At 49.4% G+C, this 14384-nt stretch overlaps 3 protein-coding genes across 9 annotated transcripts; 2 read left to right on the top strand and 1 right to left on the bottom strand.

Moving 5' to 3' along the window:
* Positions 1–4200, top strand: IQCC (IQ motif containing C). 4 transcript variants are annotated; one of them, XM_062593851.1, is made up of 5 exons: positions 1–223; positions 1194–1337; positions 1949–2291; positions 2578–2696; positions 3143–4200. In XM_062593851.1, the coding sequence occupies exons 1-5, from the start codon at positions 131–133 to the stop codon at positions 3182–3184; spliced, it is 741 nt and encodes a 246-aa protein (XP_062449835.1). In that variant the 5' UTR covers positions 1–130; the 3' UTR covers positions 3185–4200. The 4 variants fall into 4 exon arrangements, with proteins under 4 accessions (XP_062449835.1, XP_062449834.1, XP_062449831.1 ...); XM_062593850.1 differs by having other exon boundaries at positions 3–223; positions 1946–2291; XM_062593847.1 differs by lacking the exon at positions 1–223 and having other exon boundaries at positions 745–1337; positions 1946–2291.
* Positions 3654–14328, bottom strand: TMEM234 (transmembrane protein 234). 2 transcript variants are annotated; one of them, XM_062593853.1, is made up of 4 exons: positions 13601–14328; positions 13080–13146; positions 12799–12891; positions 3654–10021 (listed from the first exon to the last, which is right to left on the bottom strand). In XM_062593853.1, the coding sequence occupies exons 1-4, from the start codon at positions 13946–13948 to the stop codon at positions 9876–9878; spliced, it is 654 nt and encodes a 217-aa protein (XP_062449837.1). In that variant the 5' UTR covers positions 13949–14328; the 3' UTR covers positions 3654–9875. The 2 variants fall into 2 exon arrangements, with proteins under 2 accessions (XP_062449837.1, XP_062449838.1); XM_062593854.1 differs by lacking the exon at positions 3654–10021 and adding an exon at positions 12298–12668.
* DCDC2B (doublecortin domain containing 2B) lies at positions 4285–11748 on the top strand. 3 transcript variants are annotated; one of them, XM_062593843.1, is made up of 11 exons: positions 4285–5090; positions 6326–6383; positions 6839–6915; positions 7377–7508; positions 7779–7925; positions 8547–8586; positions 9023–9091; positions 9317–9506; positions 9733–9833; positions 10369–10431; positions 11252–11748. In XM_062593843.1, the coding sequence occupies exons 1-11, from the start codon at positions 4813–4815 to the stop codon at positions 11324–11326; spliced, it is 1230 nt and encodes a 409-aa protein (XP_062449827.1). In that variant the 5' UTR covers positions 4285–4812; the 3' UTR covers positions 11327–11748. The 3 variants fall into 3 exon arrangements, with proteins under 3 accessions (XP_062449827.1, XP_062449828.1, XP_062449829.1); XM_062593844.1 differs by having other exon boundaries at positions 11347–11748; XM_062593845.1 differs by lacking the exon at positions 10369–10431.
* Positions 14329–14384: the final 56 nt, after the last annotated feature.

Genomic DNA, 14384 nt, shown 5'->3' on the forward strand with positions numbered 1-14384 from the left:
CAACGAGGGCTCGCGGACGGGAGGGGGCGTGGCCGTGTGGGGAGGGGCGTGGCCACGTGGCAGAGGGGCGTGGCCACGTGGGAGAGGGGCGTGACCCGGCGGCGCCCCCAGCCCGCCGTCGCCGTCGCGCATGGGTGACGCCATCCGGCAGCGCCGGGCGGTCGCCGCCATGGAGCTGGGGGCGGAGGAGCAGCGGTGGCTGCGCGCCCTGGTCCGCCTGCAGGTGGGGACGGGGGGGGGGGGTCCCGTGGGGAGCTGCCGCTGGGGGTCCCGTGCGGTGGCAGCGCAGCTGGGAGGCCCCGCGGGAACATGGGGGCGCCCCGGGACCTGCCCAGGCAGATGGGGCCCGTAGGGGCTCCGCGGGAGACACTGGGGGAGCGGGGGCGCGGCTCGAAGGGGTGTTCGTGGGGACAGAGTTGGGGGGCGGAGCTGGACGGGGCAGTCATGGGGGCAGAGTTGGGGGCAGAGGGTGGAGCTGGACGGGGCAGTCATGGGGACAGAGTTGGGGGGCGGAGCTGGACAGGGCAGTCATGGGGGCAGAGTTGGGGGGCGGAGCTGGACGGGGCAGTCATGGGGGCAGAGTTGGGGGGCAGAGGGTGGAGCTGGACTGTCAGTCATGGGGGCAGAGTTGGGGGCAGAGGGTGGAGCTGGACGGGGCAGTCATGGGGGCAGAGTTGGGGGGCGGAGCTGGACGGGGCAGTCATGGGGGCAGAGCTGGGGGGCAGAGGGTGGAGCTGGACAGGGCAGTCATGGGGGCAGAGCTGGGGGGCAGAGGGCAGAGCTGGATGGGCAGTCATGGGCTCACAACTGGGGGTTATTGGTGCAGTCGCCGGGCACAGCTGGATGATGGATTCCATGCAGGGACACAGCTGGGGTGTCCTGGGGGGATGTGCAGGGCACATCTGGGCAGGGGGGCACAGCTGGATGGGGTTCCCTTGCGGGAGGCTGCATGGCTGGAGGGGGCCCTGGGCCAGCCGGACAGTTTGTAGGCACTGCTTCATTAAAACTGAAACCATCCCAAAAGCCAACAGAGAATGTGCTCATTCCTTATCTGTAAGATGTTTCTCCTGGGGGCTACGTGGTCACAGACCCACGGGGGGAAGGGAAGGGAAGGGAAGGGAAAGGGTCTCGCTGGGATCCAGCGGCGTAACGGCACACCAGGCTCCACTGGCGCCTCTGCCCTGTGCTTGCAGGCCTGCGTCAGGGGCTACCTGTTGCGGAAGCGGTTTCAGAGCTTGAGGGCAGAGTATGAGGCCGTGGTGATGGAGATCGAAGGAAGCCTGGACCAGCTGGAGTGGAGGGGGCAGTACTTGCTGATGCCTGTGTTTGTGGAGAAGGTCTGTGCCTTCGCCTGTGCCACCACACCTGGGAGAGCTGGTCTGCAGGACAGGCTGGGGTATTCGCAGCTTGGTCTGAGAGAGAAGACCAGCACCAAACCGATCCACGCGGGTGGGGGGGCCTGATGTCCAGGCAGCAGTGCTGCTGCTGATTCTCTTCCACAGCGTAGTCTCAGTAGCTTGTATTTCTACCAAAGAAAAATTGCTTAGCAAAGGCTGGTTTTTGTGTCCCCGATTTGTGTCACTGAGTTCCAGACTGAGGCTTTCTTCCTGCAGATGAACCTTAGCCACAAATCAAACATCTGAACTGTGCACATGACTCCTGCAGTTTTTGCTCATGTGTACCAACCTCACTTGTTCGCACTGAGTGATCTGATCAGCTCTTGCAATGGCTCAGCATTGCTCTTTAACGCGCTCACCCCTTCTAGAACAAAGGCCCTTTAAAACGTTAGTGATGGCTCAAACCAGTGTATGTTGGTATCACGCTAGAGCTGCTGCTAACTGCAGATTTCTGGCTAGGGCAAAAGCATTGGCCGCCCGAAGAGCCAACCTTTGAGATTTTTATATTTTTGTCTCTATGTTCAGCTGTTTGCATGTTGTTCTCTTAGAAGCCGGTGGAAGTAAAGCGTTCAGCTACACAAGAGACTGTATCAAGTGATAAAGCCAGCACAGAAAAATTGCAGCAGGAAACATGTCTCTTGGAGGCTTCTGAACCAGAAAGAGACTGGGGCTGTGGCAGCAATGTGAAACCTACAGCTGAGCTGCAAAGTGAGGAGGTGACTTCCAAAGGTGAAGACAGTGAAGTGAGGCCAAATGCAGGGACTGATGCAGATAAATCTGCTGCGAAGGTGTGCAGAGCCCCAGCAGAAGGCGAGGAGTGGAAGAACAACATCAGTGTTTCCTCTGTATGGGACAGCCCCGTCATGGAGACGGAGTCCCCCGGAGCCAGCCTGGGTAAGGGACAGGAGTCACTTTACACATCAGGGCTGCAGGCACTCCCTGTGTGGTTTGAATGACCTAGCAGTAAGTGCAAGTGGCAGAGGAGGTCTTGGAGAGCCAAAAGCTCAGGAATACACTGGTGAGTGCAAGTAACTCATTGCAGAAGAGACAACAGATGCAATCTGCGGTCTCTTGCCTGGGCCTTTGGTTGAAATCCCTTCTCTAAGATGTGTGGCAAGGAAAGGGGACTGGCTACCGAGTTTCTGTTCTGATAGTAGTTTATTTGTCCGTTTCTTTGCAGAAATTCCACTTGAGGATTTCAAGGAGCTTCCTCAGACTGTGCCTGGCCTCGTGTCCTATAGAAAACACTTGATCATGGAGTTGCTGTGGTTGCAACAAGCTATTGTGAGCCGTAAAAATGTAAGGGCCTGACCCTGCCTCTTGCAAAACAGTGGTTTGGACTGGTGCCTGTTTGCAATCAGAGAAGTGTCAGCTGTAGTGAGACTAGGGGTTGAACAGTGAAAGTTCAGTCACTCGAGGACTGGATCTGGTCACAGCAATTTTTTTCCCCTTCTCTTCCTTCTATGGAAAATGAAGAATGATAAAGGAAAACAGAGGCTGTTTAGATTTGGTTACAAGCTTAGCTCCTGGCCACTTAAAGAGATCTTGCTGCTTTGATAAATATCTGTACAATAGAGTAGTACATATCTAGGCACTCAGCAAGTTGCTATTTGCATTGCTTTAAAGGTGAGACTCATGTGAATGTTCTGGTCAGGTGCTAATGATTTCACTGGCTAGTCTGCCAAGGCAGGTGCTTTCCTACTTCTAGGTTTAATCGTCAATGCTTGACTTTCTTTCTCTGGCAGTACTTGAGGCTGAAAAAGAAGCTGGGGACTCCTGACCTGTAGGAGGATATTCCAGAGGATGCAGGAAATTTGTATTGCTGTGGAGCAGCAGCTGAGCTGGAGGACCATAGTCATAGCGTGACCTCATGGACAGCAGCAGCCTGGGAGATCTCCAGTTCCATGGACTGATGTTCTCCACTTCAGATGAATGTGGCAAGAAAGCCTTTTCTTTCTTTTAAATGTGAACATTTGGTCAAAACAGGGAGGTAAATTTCACTGCAAAACCAGGGAGGTTGTGTGTCTGGAGGGAGTCCTAGTGAGGCCTCCTCCCACAAGAACCCCATTTCTGGTGGCTAAGCTGGATGCTCCTAGAGGTAAATTGAGGCTGGGAAGACTGTCACTTACAGAAGGTGTTTTTTGACCAGCTCCAAGTGACCAGTTGATTGCTTGTTGTTGAACTAAACTGCTGGATGACAGCGGGTGCTTTGAACCTACAGGAACAAGTTCTCTGCTGAATTAGGAGTGACCAATATTGGTATCTGAGTTGTATATTTGGGACGATTCTGTTTGTCACAGCTTTCCAGTATCTGGGATCTTCAAGCATTTGTGGTAGGTTTTGGGGAACACCTATGTGAAGTACTAAGTTAGGAGGAAAGTTTCCTAGCTTTCTGGTGCTATTGGTGGGAAGAGATGGCACATCAAATCTGACCTTTAGGAGATGAGACTGGATTCCTAACTTGCACGTCTCTGGCAGTGGTAATACCTCTACATGTGGCCAAGTCGCTTGGACCAAACCCCTGTTGTTTGAGGGAACAAGTAAGGACTTAGAGGGTTTGGTGTTATGCCTTGAAAGCACTTTCTCCAAAGATATACTTTGCTCTAGTTTGGGGGTGTCTGAGGCCCTCAGAAAGGGATTTTCACACAGTGCTGTGGTTCCTTGTTATGACCCTGAGCATTCTGTGCGCTCTGTGCTCCTACTGCCTGAACAGACAATCTTGCAGTATGGTGGCTAAAGCTTTTTGTTCCTGATGATGCTGACTTGTTTGTGAATAAAAGTTTTCCTGAAGTTTGTTTCCGAATCTGCCTGTCCCTGTCTGTCCTGCCTTCCTCTCCTGGATGGAGCCAAATGAGCCCATAGCCCATTTTGGCCCGTGGCAACCCATTCAGTGCAAAAGAGTGGTGTGTTCCTTGTGGTGTGCATGTCCAATAGCTGCAGGACAGAAGCACACTGCACTTCTCACATAGGTGACAAGTGATAGCAAGGTGGGGAGGGCTTCTGGATACCACTGGATGGGATGTGAGCTGCTGCCACAAATGTACCGACACTTACTGCTCTTCTGAGCTGGTTAATCTGAGACTGGTGGCTGCATTGGCCAGTGAGGGAGCTCACAGTACTCAGCGGGTGGTGAGAGTGAGCGTTAAAGAGCGGTGCAGTTCCTGGTGCTCAAACAAAAAGATGTTCTGCAGTTTGATTGATGTGGTATCCAGGCTGGCCCACAACTTCCTCTTGCTGGGCCTGCAGCCGTGGAGACGGCCAGTCGCTCCTGGGGCTCTGCTGGGACAGGAGGCAGAACAGAAAGGCACTTGGTCAGAAGGGTTTTGGCTCAGTGTGAGGCTGGTCAGAGCTCTCCTTGCCCCCACACTGGTCCTTTTACCTCTACGGTTACAGGAGCTTGCTTGACTCACTGGTGATGAACTCCCACGGATTAGCTCTGGCACCTGCAGCCAAGAATGTGGTGGTGTATCGCAACGGGGACCCCTTCTTCCGCGGAAGAAAGGTTGTGCTCAACCAGCGGCAGTTCCTGACCTTTGAGGCATTTCTGAATGAGGTGACCAAGAGCATCGGTGCACCCTTGGCTGTGAGGAATCTCTACACGCCCAGGCAGGGCCACCGTATCACTGAGCTGGGGGACCTGCAGGATGGGTGCCAGTACGTGGCTGCAGGCTTTGAAAGGTTCAAAAGGCTCAAGTGAGTAGAAGGGCCTTTGGTTTCTGGGTTTGGAAAGCGGCTTTAAATCACCTGTCAGGGGATATATTGAGGTGTGAATGAATAAAAGAGGTACAAATACAATTATAAACAGAGGCAGATCTCTCTGTTTAATTTCTTTTCTTCATGGAATCTACTGGATATATTCCACTTTGTTTGGAAAGTGCAAATATTCCTGGTAAGGTCATTTGACTCTCAGAAAAAAACATGCTGGGGGAGGAATGCATTCTCTGGGGATGTTGTGATAGATGCTGTTCTGCCTGCAAGTATCTCATTTTGTGGTGTGTGGGAGGTTCTGCTGCCAGCTTCCCTGTCAGAGTCACCATTTGCACTGCCTCTACTCTGACAAATACTTTTGGATTGGTTTGGTGGAGTGTTTGTTTTTTAATCCTGCATGAAGCAGAAACATGAACAAGGAGCTTTTGGTATATCCTGAAAGTCAAGGCTCAAATGATTCCTGGCATCACTTGAATCATCAGAGGATTTGTACTGTAGGGAGGTTGAATTTGGCTCACTGTGTGCATATTGTATTTTACTGAGGGAACAGTCCAAGCTGTATTAATACTGGTCAGCTATGGGAGCCTAGATCAACAATTTGCTCAAAGGACAAAAATGTTTTCTATGTCTTCAGCATGGAGAACTGAAATGCTCAGAGTTCGGCTGGGAATTTCTTAAATGTAGCACAAATTTAGCCTGAAGTTCTGGAGGTCCAAGAGATAAGAGGCCTGGAAGATTGTTTCAGAAGTGACCCAACAATAAACGTACTTGGTCACGACGCACTGAGGCAGGAGTCAGTCATGTTCGTACAGCTCTTTAGTCAGCTGTGGCACAGGATTCAGTTTTGGTCGCATCACAGACACACTTTGTATGTGTGACACTTCTTCGGTCAAAGTACTAGGGAGCCATGTGTAATTCTGGAAGAGGAAGAACTCACTCAAAGTGAGACTGCTGGGGGAAGCTGCATGGATGTGGCTCTGGACCCTTTCTGCTGTGTGAAATATCACCTAAAAGTCGGGCTGGAGCTTCAGCACTGATGGAGCCGCTTCCCAAAAACTGTACGTGGATGGTTTGGCCTGCAGCTGAAAGTTGGGCCATGATGGTTAGCAGCCTGTTCTTTCCCCTTTGGCTTGTTCATATTCCAGTGGTCACAGCTCCTGGGAAGTGTTGCCCTTCACAAACTGTCCCACTTAGTATATGGTAACTTCTTGTTCTTGCAGCTATTTAAATCGTGGAATGAAGCAACTCAATGAGACAAGGAACAGCAGTAACATGCAGGTGAGTCCCTGAGCTGAGCAGGGGCAGGCATGAGTGCAGAATGAGCTGGGAAGAAGTGTGAAAGATGCTATGGCTGCCACTGATGAAACAAGAGTTCAGCTGAAAGGCTGCCAGCTGCCCACTGGAGATAGGTAAAAATGCCACAGAAATCCATAGGACTCTGTGTGTGTGGCCGTGTGTGTGACAGTGCTGGGACCACTGCTGTGTACCTTCCAGCCCCCTTAATAGTGCAGGGGAAGGATCTGTGCACAGTGGTTCATGGGTGCTGGTGATCCTGGAATGCACCCAGCTATGCAAAGAGCCTCTCCAGGCCTTGGTGTTGCTGACAACAAACCCCACCTAGCAGCGGGAAGTGTGAAGGCAGAGCAGACAGCTCCTGCCAGAGGAAAGGAACAGCCCTGGGAGGCTCTGTGCCAAGGCTGTGACAGTTTTTGTGCACTTAACTTGGTCTCTAGCCCAGCACTGTAGCACCCTGGAAGCAGAACGTCTCAGCTCAATGGCAGAAGCACACCCACCTGTCCCGCATGATAAAGTAAGTGCCTCAGTGTTTTCTTCTTTGGGGAGGTGGGGGTGTCTCTAGGAATATTTTCAGACACTGGAGGAGGAAATTTCTGCATGATCCTGGCAATCCCAGCTTCTCCCAAAAGTGTATGTTGCAAATACTGTCCAGGCATTGGTGTCCTACTTTTCCCCCACTTTCCACGTATTGCCTGTTCTGGGAGATGACAGAGATGCATGTGGCACAATTACCGTTGTCAGAGTCCTGTGCCTGGTCATGTCCTTAGATTAGGAACTACTAGGGGTAGGGAGAGCTGATATTTTCGTAAGTGTTACTAGAAAATTTCCACTGATTCCTGGTTGCAGCCTTTTGAGTAGTAGGTGACCCACACAACATGGTGTGCGTATAAGGGGCTGTCACTGGCCTGGGGGCTGAAAAGTCCTGGTACAGCGAGTGTGAGTCCTGGTACATGCTCTGCCTTGTCTCTCCTGAAGTGTTTTCCGGAACGGGGATTTGCTGAGCCCTCCTTTCCGACTGCTGCTCTCCAAGAGCGCCTTGCTGGAGTGGGACATGATCCTGACCATGCTAACAGAGAAAGCCAATCTGCGCAGTGGAGCTGTTCACAAGTGGGTATCTAGACAAAGCACTGCGGGTTCTTCTGTCCCTGGACATAAGCATCACTGATTAGCACAGAGAACTGGGAGTTCAGACAGCTGCTTCTAACCTGCTTTGGCAAACTCATTTGCTTTCATGGTCCTGGAATTTAGGTTTCCCTATCTTTAAATCAGGGATAATCCCAGTGCGCTGAATAGTTTGTGAGGAGGGCTGATGTTGCTGGTGGTCAGGTGACTTCCCTGGCATGCTCTGTTTGAACTCTATGTTATCTTTTCCTTGAGGCTCTGCAGGCTGGATGGAACGCAGGTGTCCAGTGGGGAGGAGCTGGCAAACGGTGGTTACTATGTGGCAGTGGGACCTGAGAAATACAAAAACCTGCCCTACTTTGAGCTGTTGGTGCCCCAGCCTTCTGTGAACCGGACACTATGGTACGTAGGCAGGTATTTGCGGCTGGCTGGCTTAAAAAGTCATCTCTGTGGTGGTCTTTAACTAAAGCCAACCTTTCCATAGCCCCTCCGTTCAGTGCTGTCTGCCTTGAGGCTTGAATCCTGCTTCATGTGATGGAAGTTCATAAAGAAAGAATGTGGCTGCAGAGCTTTTAGTGTAAGAGTTAGCTCCCGAAATCCAGAGTTCACCACTAAAGAAAGCAAGTGGTTTGGTTATTTCTCATTAAGTGTTCAGCAAGCACTGAGGAGCACCTGCCCAGTAGGTATAGTGTTGAATCTCACAGGCCTGTGATCAGCAGTGTGATATAAAGCCATCTGCCTCTTGGGTGGCCTTTTGTATCCTGTCACCTCAGCAGTATGTGACTGGTCAGTATAAACTATTGCTTCTGAGAGCAGTCTCAGCAGGCAAGCCACAGTCAAACTGCCTCTCAGTGCAGGACTCTGGCATCTTGGTGGGGGAACGTGTGCCGCTGTGGAGTGTGCTCTAACTGTGCTGAGAACAGATGCCTCCGGGACTCTTCCTTGTGGGGAAAAAGGAAGGGGGGATCATGTCTTCCATGACTTCTGCCTGATAACGAGAATCTGCTGCTTTTTCTGTTACAGGAACCACCCAAATAACAGGCGCAAAAACTACAGCAAAAGGGTAGGTGGCTCAGCTGGTGTGGGACTGTATGTGCTATGAGCACAGCTGCATTTGTGCAGACATCAGTCTGTAAGCTATGGGTGGGCATAGCAGTTTCCATTCCCAATTGCCATGGTTACAGCACCCTTACTTGGCACCATCCCCAAAGGAGCAGCTGAAGACATAGCAAGTTTGCACTTGAATTCAATCTCACTGCTGAAGAAAATGTCCTTAAAGTCGCTTTACTCATCTCTTCTCCTTTCTGGCTGGTGGAGAGGGAGAATTCATGCTGGGACTGAGAGCTCTCCTGCTCACTGTGTGGGAAAAATAGGCAGTGGAGTCTGCAGGTATAGCAGCTGGGCTCTCTTGGACAGTCCACTGAAAGCTGGATCTGTGCTTTCTCTGTTATTTTGAGTGCTATTTTGCTTTTAAAATTTCCTTTTCCTCTTGTTTTCAGTTTGGCAAACTCTACACCACCTCCCAGGACAGAGCTAGTGACTCTGCTCTTGCTTTCTCATCTCAACAGGTAGTGACTACAGAAATAATTTTGTGTGTTCCCTGTATGTATTCACTTGTAATATCAACTTAAAGCCTTGTTAAGAGAACGCAATGTTACAGCCTCAGACCAGTCAGGGTTAGGGCTTGTAGGCAGGAAGTTGCAGTTTTTTACTGGACTGCCTTGCAAAACTGCTTGTTTTATAAGCTGCTCTATCATGAAGGCATAACAGAAGTGTGTGATGAATACTTTTAGGTGGACAGTCGCAGGGTGCAGACCACAGAAGCCACAGAGAAAGACAAAATCCCTGTTACTTCTCCACCGCTGCACAAACAAGACAAGAAATCTCACCTCCAAGAGGAACAGTCTGTTTTCCATGCTAAACCTGTCCGTGCAGGAGAAAACAGGAGGAGTAATGCAAATGTGCAGCACTGGCCTGATCAAGGTAAAGGACATTCTGCTATAAATGTTGAGACAGACTGGCTTTAAAGACAAAGTATTTGTAGATGCACTAAAAGCAAGCAGCCATGCAGTGTACCCAGCAACTTTTGCATTTCTGCTCTTTCCTCTCTCATCACGGCACATGAGGGCCATGACCTTTCCGTAACTTTAACAAGATCAGGCCATGGCTACCTGCAATACCCATTTAACAGCTTTTCTCCTGCTTGCAGAAGGAAGTGTTTATAAAGCCAAAGATCCCAGGAAGGAGATGCAAGGTGCAGAGGCAGTAAAAGAGGATGAACACACAAAGGTGGAGGTGCCCATTGATCAGGTATGAGATACAATTTTCTGCCCTCTCAGGATTCTCATGCTGCTACAGGCAGATATTCATGGTCCCACTAGAACCCACTGGTGCTCCTGATTTTGCACAGCAGGAGGCTGACTCCAGGAGACAGCCATTCAGGGAACATCTTCTGAGAAGTATCCCATCAGAGAAATGCTTCCTTTTTGTGAGACAGCCTGGAAAAAAAGTTAATCAGTAGCTTATACCAATGGTTTGGGGAAGTAGTTTGTTTTTTTCTAGCTTGTCTTCAGCCAAGCTCTACACTAGATTTATAAAGCACTTTCCTCTGGAATTTGTAACAATGAAAGTAACCATGAGGGGGAACTTCAGAAGCCAGAGAGGTTACTGTAGGGCTCTACATTTTAGAAAGTCTGGAGATTGTAATCTGGGTAATGAACACTTCCCTTTTCCTAGTATGTAAGAGCAACAGTGCTCCACTAGAGCAGAAATATCAAAGGCTTCCCTGGATTTTTTTTTTTTTTTTTGGGGGGGGGTCCTAATTCTGTCCTTATCCCTCTTCCAGAGAGTTGCAGAGACTGTGGAAGAGGAATTTATACAAAAAGCCAAAATGAGAAACCACAACAAGGTACTTATTCCACTTGATGTTTCTGTGAAATGTGTAAGATCCTTCCTGGCTCTGTTCTGGTGCAGATTTTTACACTAAAACTTATCAGCCTCAAATACAACTGTTAAGCAGAATTTGCCTCTAGCGAGGTGCAGACTGGAAGCCAGCAGGATATAAATGTGTAATTCCTAAAATGACTGAATACATTTGTTAGGTAACAGCAAGTCTGAAACTTGAAGGAAAAAAAATCTTACTGTATTTTTAAAAACAAAAATCAGTGTGAAAAATGTCTGAAAGATGCTTAGTGTTAGTGGAGTATTCACATTTTAACCTTTTCATAAGGATGCTTAGAGTTGATATAATGGGATGACATGTGTTATGATAAAGATGATTCACAGTTCTGCCTAGGTAGTCTATGTGGATTAACTACAACTTCAAAGGAAAACACATCCTTTGAACTTTAATTAGAGAAAGCCTTAGTAATGAGTTAGCCACTTCTTGGCTCAGTGTGGAGTCTGATGTGCTGTATTTACCGAGACGCTGGGCCAGCATTTCTTTATCAGGGCATGGGGAGGCACTCCAGTGCCAATGCTTAAGTGGCCTTTCCCTTGCCATGAGATCACATTGCTGTACAGGTGTTGTTATCTGAGTTTCAGAACTCTCCCACATACTGGGAGAGAATCATTCAATTAAATTCAAAGGTGGCTTAATGCAAAGGGACCTGAGTTTGCCAAAGTCATGGGAAGACTGAAAATGGAATGCAATAGTTTAGTCACAGAAGCTGTCTGTAACAGCAGAAGGTGCTACATTAATAACTGTATTTCTTTCGTAACACAAAAAGGTGTGGAGCACAGACAAATCACAAAAGATGGCAATGCAAAGGTATGCCAGTGTCTCCGAGGATGAAAAGCACTGAATGATGTCTTTCCTTGGCAGCAAGGAACTCTGAAGACTTCACCAAGGGACTGTGATGGGAGAGAGTCAGCTAGGTAGACTGCTATCAGGATAGCTGCAGAGAACAAAAGCACGTGATCCTCAGATTTATAACACCAAAGACTGGCCGAGGTTTCTGATGAATTAACAAACTCTTCTAAGATTAAACACCCTAATTATCTGGGCTTGAGAGGGAAACTACCTGTGAACTAGGAATCAGATGCACAATTTTGTTAAATAATGTAAGTAGTCTTCCTCTCCTCGTATCTACAGTACGATGACTTGGCAGAAGAGATAGCTATTTTTCTGAATTCCAGTTAAGAAAATGGCTTGTATCTGAATTTAGAGGAGGAAGATTTACCAAACAGAATTTACTCCTTTATAATAAAACATCTGCCAGAAAAATTGTTGTGTCAGATACTTCTTTTTAAAATATTTCATAGCATCATTGTACCTTGAATGTGGAGTGCTTGGATAATGCTTGCAGCAATCAAATCTGCTCCCAAATTTGGTAGACATGTTTTAAGAATATCTGCCTAATTCAGGAAAAGTCTAGTAATAAATGGCTATTATCTCAACACTTTTTGTGCAAGATTTTGTTACCCTTGTAATTAATCATGAACTCTAGGGAAGGATACAGAAAGATGTTCCTTCAGTGATCTATCTGGTGTTTTGGACTGATTATTTCACTGGAAAGAAAGACGCTTCCTTTTGTAGCAGCAAACTGCACTTATTATTTTACAGATTGGAGTCATTCTACAGAATGAAGAACACCGAAAAGAGCCCTGTGATACACCTTTGGGCTGTGCAATGTGACCTGGATACATTGCAGCTGAGAGCAATGAAGAAAGCCACTTTCATAGCCTCAGCCATGAAAGAGGAGACTTCCTAACTGATTCTTTCTACAGAAGATCAACTGGGTCATAATTAAGGCAAAGTCATTTTCAAAGGAGAGTCGCTTTGCATGATTTATTAACAATTTATTATCCCTCCAGTGCAAAGCAAGACAATTCCCTGCCTTAAAATGCTCATGGAAAAAAATTCCTTAACCCAGGGCATCCAATAGGCTGTCCCTGAAAAATGCTTTGCTCCACCATGGTGCTAAGGGAATACAATCCATGTTTTCAGATGTATGTGTCAAAACGCAGCTTCCAATGTGCAACTGAGCCCACTGGTCTGCTGCTGAGCTGGAAACTTGCCTCTTCAGACCAGAGGATTATCTTAGAATAACTTTTCCTCCCGCTGTTTTTCACTGTATCTTGTTTATGAACCAGCTATGCAGAGAGTGACTCCTAGGACAGTGATCAGCATTCCTGCCACAGCCCCTACAAACATAAACAGTAACCACACCAAAAACACCAAAGAGACCAAAACAGAATATGGTCGCCTATGCTATCAAGTTAGCAAATACATGCAGGAGGCACTGTGACAAAATGTATTTCAAGTCAAACTTACTTTTACCACCAATATCCTCTCCTAGAATCTTCCCAGTCACTAGTGTGGCTATCAAAGCCAGAGAGTTACAGAGTGGTACTGCCAGGGACAGATCTGAAATTGAACAGTTTCAACACAAAAATGAGTGATCTTATACAAATCACAGGCACTAAGTATGTAAGTGACTTTGCTGCTATTATAGTGCAGCTGCTGGATGTTTAGCTGGGCCACTAGACTAATGAAAAAGACTGCTCCCCTCAAAATCCCAATCCACCCACTCCACAAAAGCAAAGAGAACTAACCTGTGGATGCCAAGGTGAAATAGAAGAGGAGTGATCCACATTGATTGAGCAGAAATGGCACCATATACTGCAAGGAGAACAGAAATTTGTCAGTCACTGCACACACAACAATCGGGTGTCCCACAGAAACAGCACCGGGAGTGGCCAATGAAGGAGCCCAGACCCTTTGCTCTGTGGTTTGTTTAGCAGCAGAAATGCAGTGCACTAGTGATTCTGCTGCCAGTAACAAACTGTTCAATGTCTTAGTTTCCCAACCCACAAAAGGCAGACAGCGCTTATTTTGTACAAAATAAGACTTAATGACTTGAAGTCTACAAAGTGGTCTAAATTCTGCAAGGGGAGAGCAGTGCTGTAGGCAAGTAAGTGAAGTATTAGGGAGAATAAATAATTCTGATGATAGCTGGACTATTTGGTAGTTCAAATAAAAATAGCAAGTCTAGAAATGACTGGATAGAAATGACCCCAAAGGCAGTTTAACACCCAGGTATTTCCCTCTCCCAGCAGCCAGAGCGGGGTCGCACCTTGTAGTTGAGGCCCAGAAAGCGGATCTCAGCAAGCAGCTGCCGCAGGCGGCCCCGGCCCCGGACCTGCTCCAGCCCCGCGGCGCCCGTCCGCAGGAACGGCCCAGTGCTGCCCCACAGCACAGCCACCAGCACCAGCGCCGCTGCCTCTCCTGCGGCACAGCTATGCCTCAGCGGGCTGCTGAACCCAGCAAGCATCGGGCCTGGCTTGCTGTCATCCCCCCATGGCGGCCCGCGCTGGGGAGGTGCAAAGGCCACGTCCTGCTCTGGGATACCCCGCACTGGGCCCAGCTTGCCACAAAATGCCCCCTCAGGGCAGGCCCCACACCAGGCCCGGCCTCCCGCCATGTCCCCGCTCAGGGCAGGCCCCACACCAGGCCCGGCCTCCCGCTATACCCCTCAGAGGGAAGGCCCCACACCAGGCCCGGCCTCCCGCCATGTCCCTGCTCAGGGAAGGCCCCACACCAGGCCCGGCCTCCCGCCATGTCCCCACTCAGGGAAGGCCCCACACCAGGCCCGGCCTCCTGCTATACCCCTCAGAGGGCAGGCCCCACACCGGGCCCGGCCATCCCGCCATGTCCCCGCTCAGGGCAGGCCCCACACCAAGCCCGGCCTCCCGCTATACCCCTCAGAGGGAAGGCCCCACACCGGGCCCATCCCGCTGCCATGTCCCCCCTCAAGGAAGGCCCTACAACGGGCCCGGCCTCCCGCCATGTCCCTCCTCAGGAAGCGCCCCACACCGAGCCCGGGGCTACGTCCCCCTGAGCCCCACACCGGCTCCCTA

The sequence above is a fragment of the Rhea pennata genome, chromosome 23, assembly GCF_028389875.1.
Source record: "Rhea pennata isolate bPtePen1 chromosome 23, bPtePen1.pri, whole genome shotgun sequence".
Taxonomy (NCBI): Eukaryota; Metazoa; Chordata; class Aves; order Rheiformes; family Rheidae; genus Rhea; species Rhea pennata.

Coding starts and splice junctions, on each gene's coding strand:
- IQCC (XM_062593847.1), top strand. CDS start 1,035: ATGTGCTCATTCCTTATCTGTAAGATGTTTCTCCTGGGGGCTACGTGG. Junction 2,292..2,577: donor GTCCCCCGGAGCCAGCCTGG/GTAAGGGACAGG, acceptor GTTTCTTTGCAG/AAATTCCACTTGAGGATTTC. Junction 2,697..3,142: donor CTATTGTGAGCCGTAAAAAT/GTAAGGGCCTGA, acceptor TTTCTCTGGCAG/TACTTGAGGCTGAAAAAGAA.
- DCDC2B (XM_062593843.1), top strand. CDS start 4,813: ATGAACTCCCACGGATTAGCTCTGGCACCTGCAGCCAAGAATGTGGTG. Junction 5,091..6,325: donor GAAAGGTTCAAAAGGCTCAA/GTGAGTAGAAGG, acceptor TTGTTCTTGCAG/CTATTTAAATCGTGGAATGA. Junction 9,834..10,368: donor TGGAGGTGCCCATTGATCAG/GTATGAGATACA, acceptor TCCCTCTTCCAG/AGAGTTGCAGAGACTGTGGA.
- TMEM234 (XM_062593853.1), bottom strand. CDS start 13,948: ATGGCGGGAGGCCGGGCCTGGTGTGGGGCCTGCCCTGAGGGGGCATTT. Junction 12,892..13,079: donor TTTCACCTTGGCATCCACAG/GTTAGTTCTCTT, acceptor GTTCAATTTCAG/ATCTGTCCCTGGCAGTACCA. Junction 10,022..12,798: donor AGAGGATATTGGTGGTAAAA/GTAAGTTTGACT, acceptor CTTTTTTTCCAG/GCTGTCTCACAAAAAGGAAG.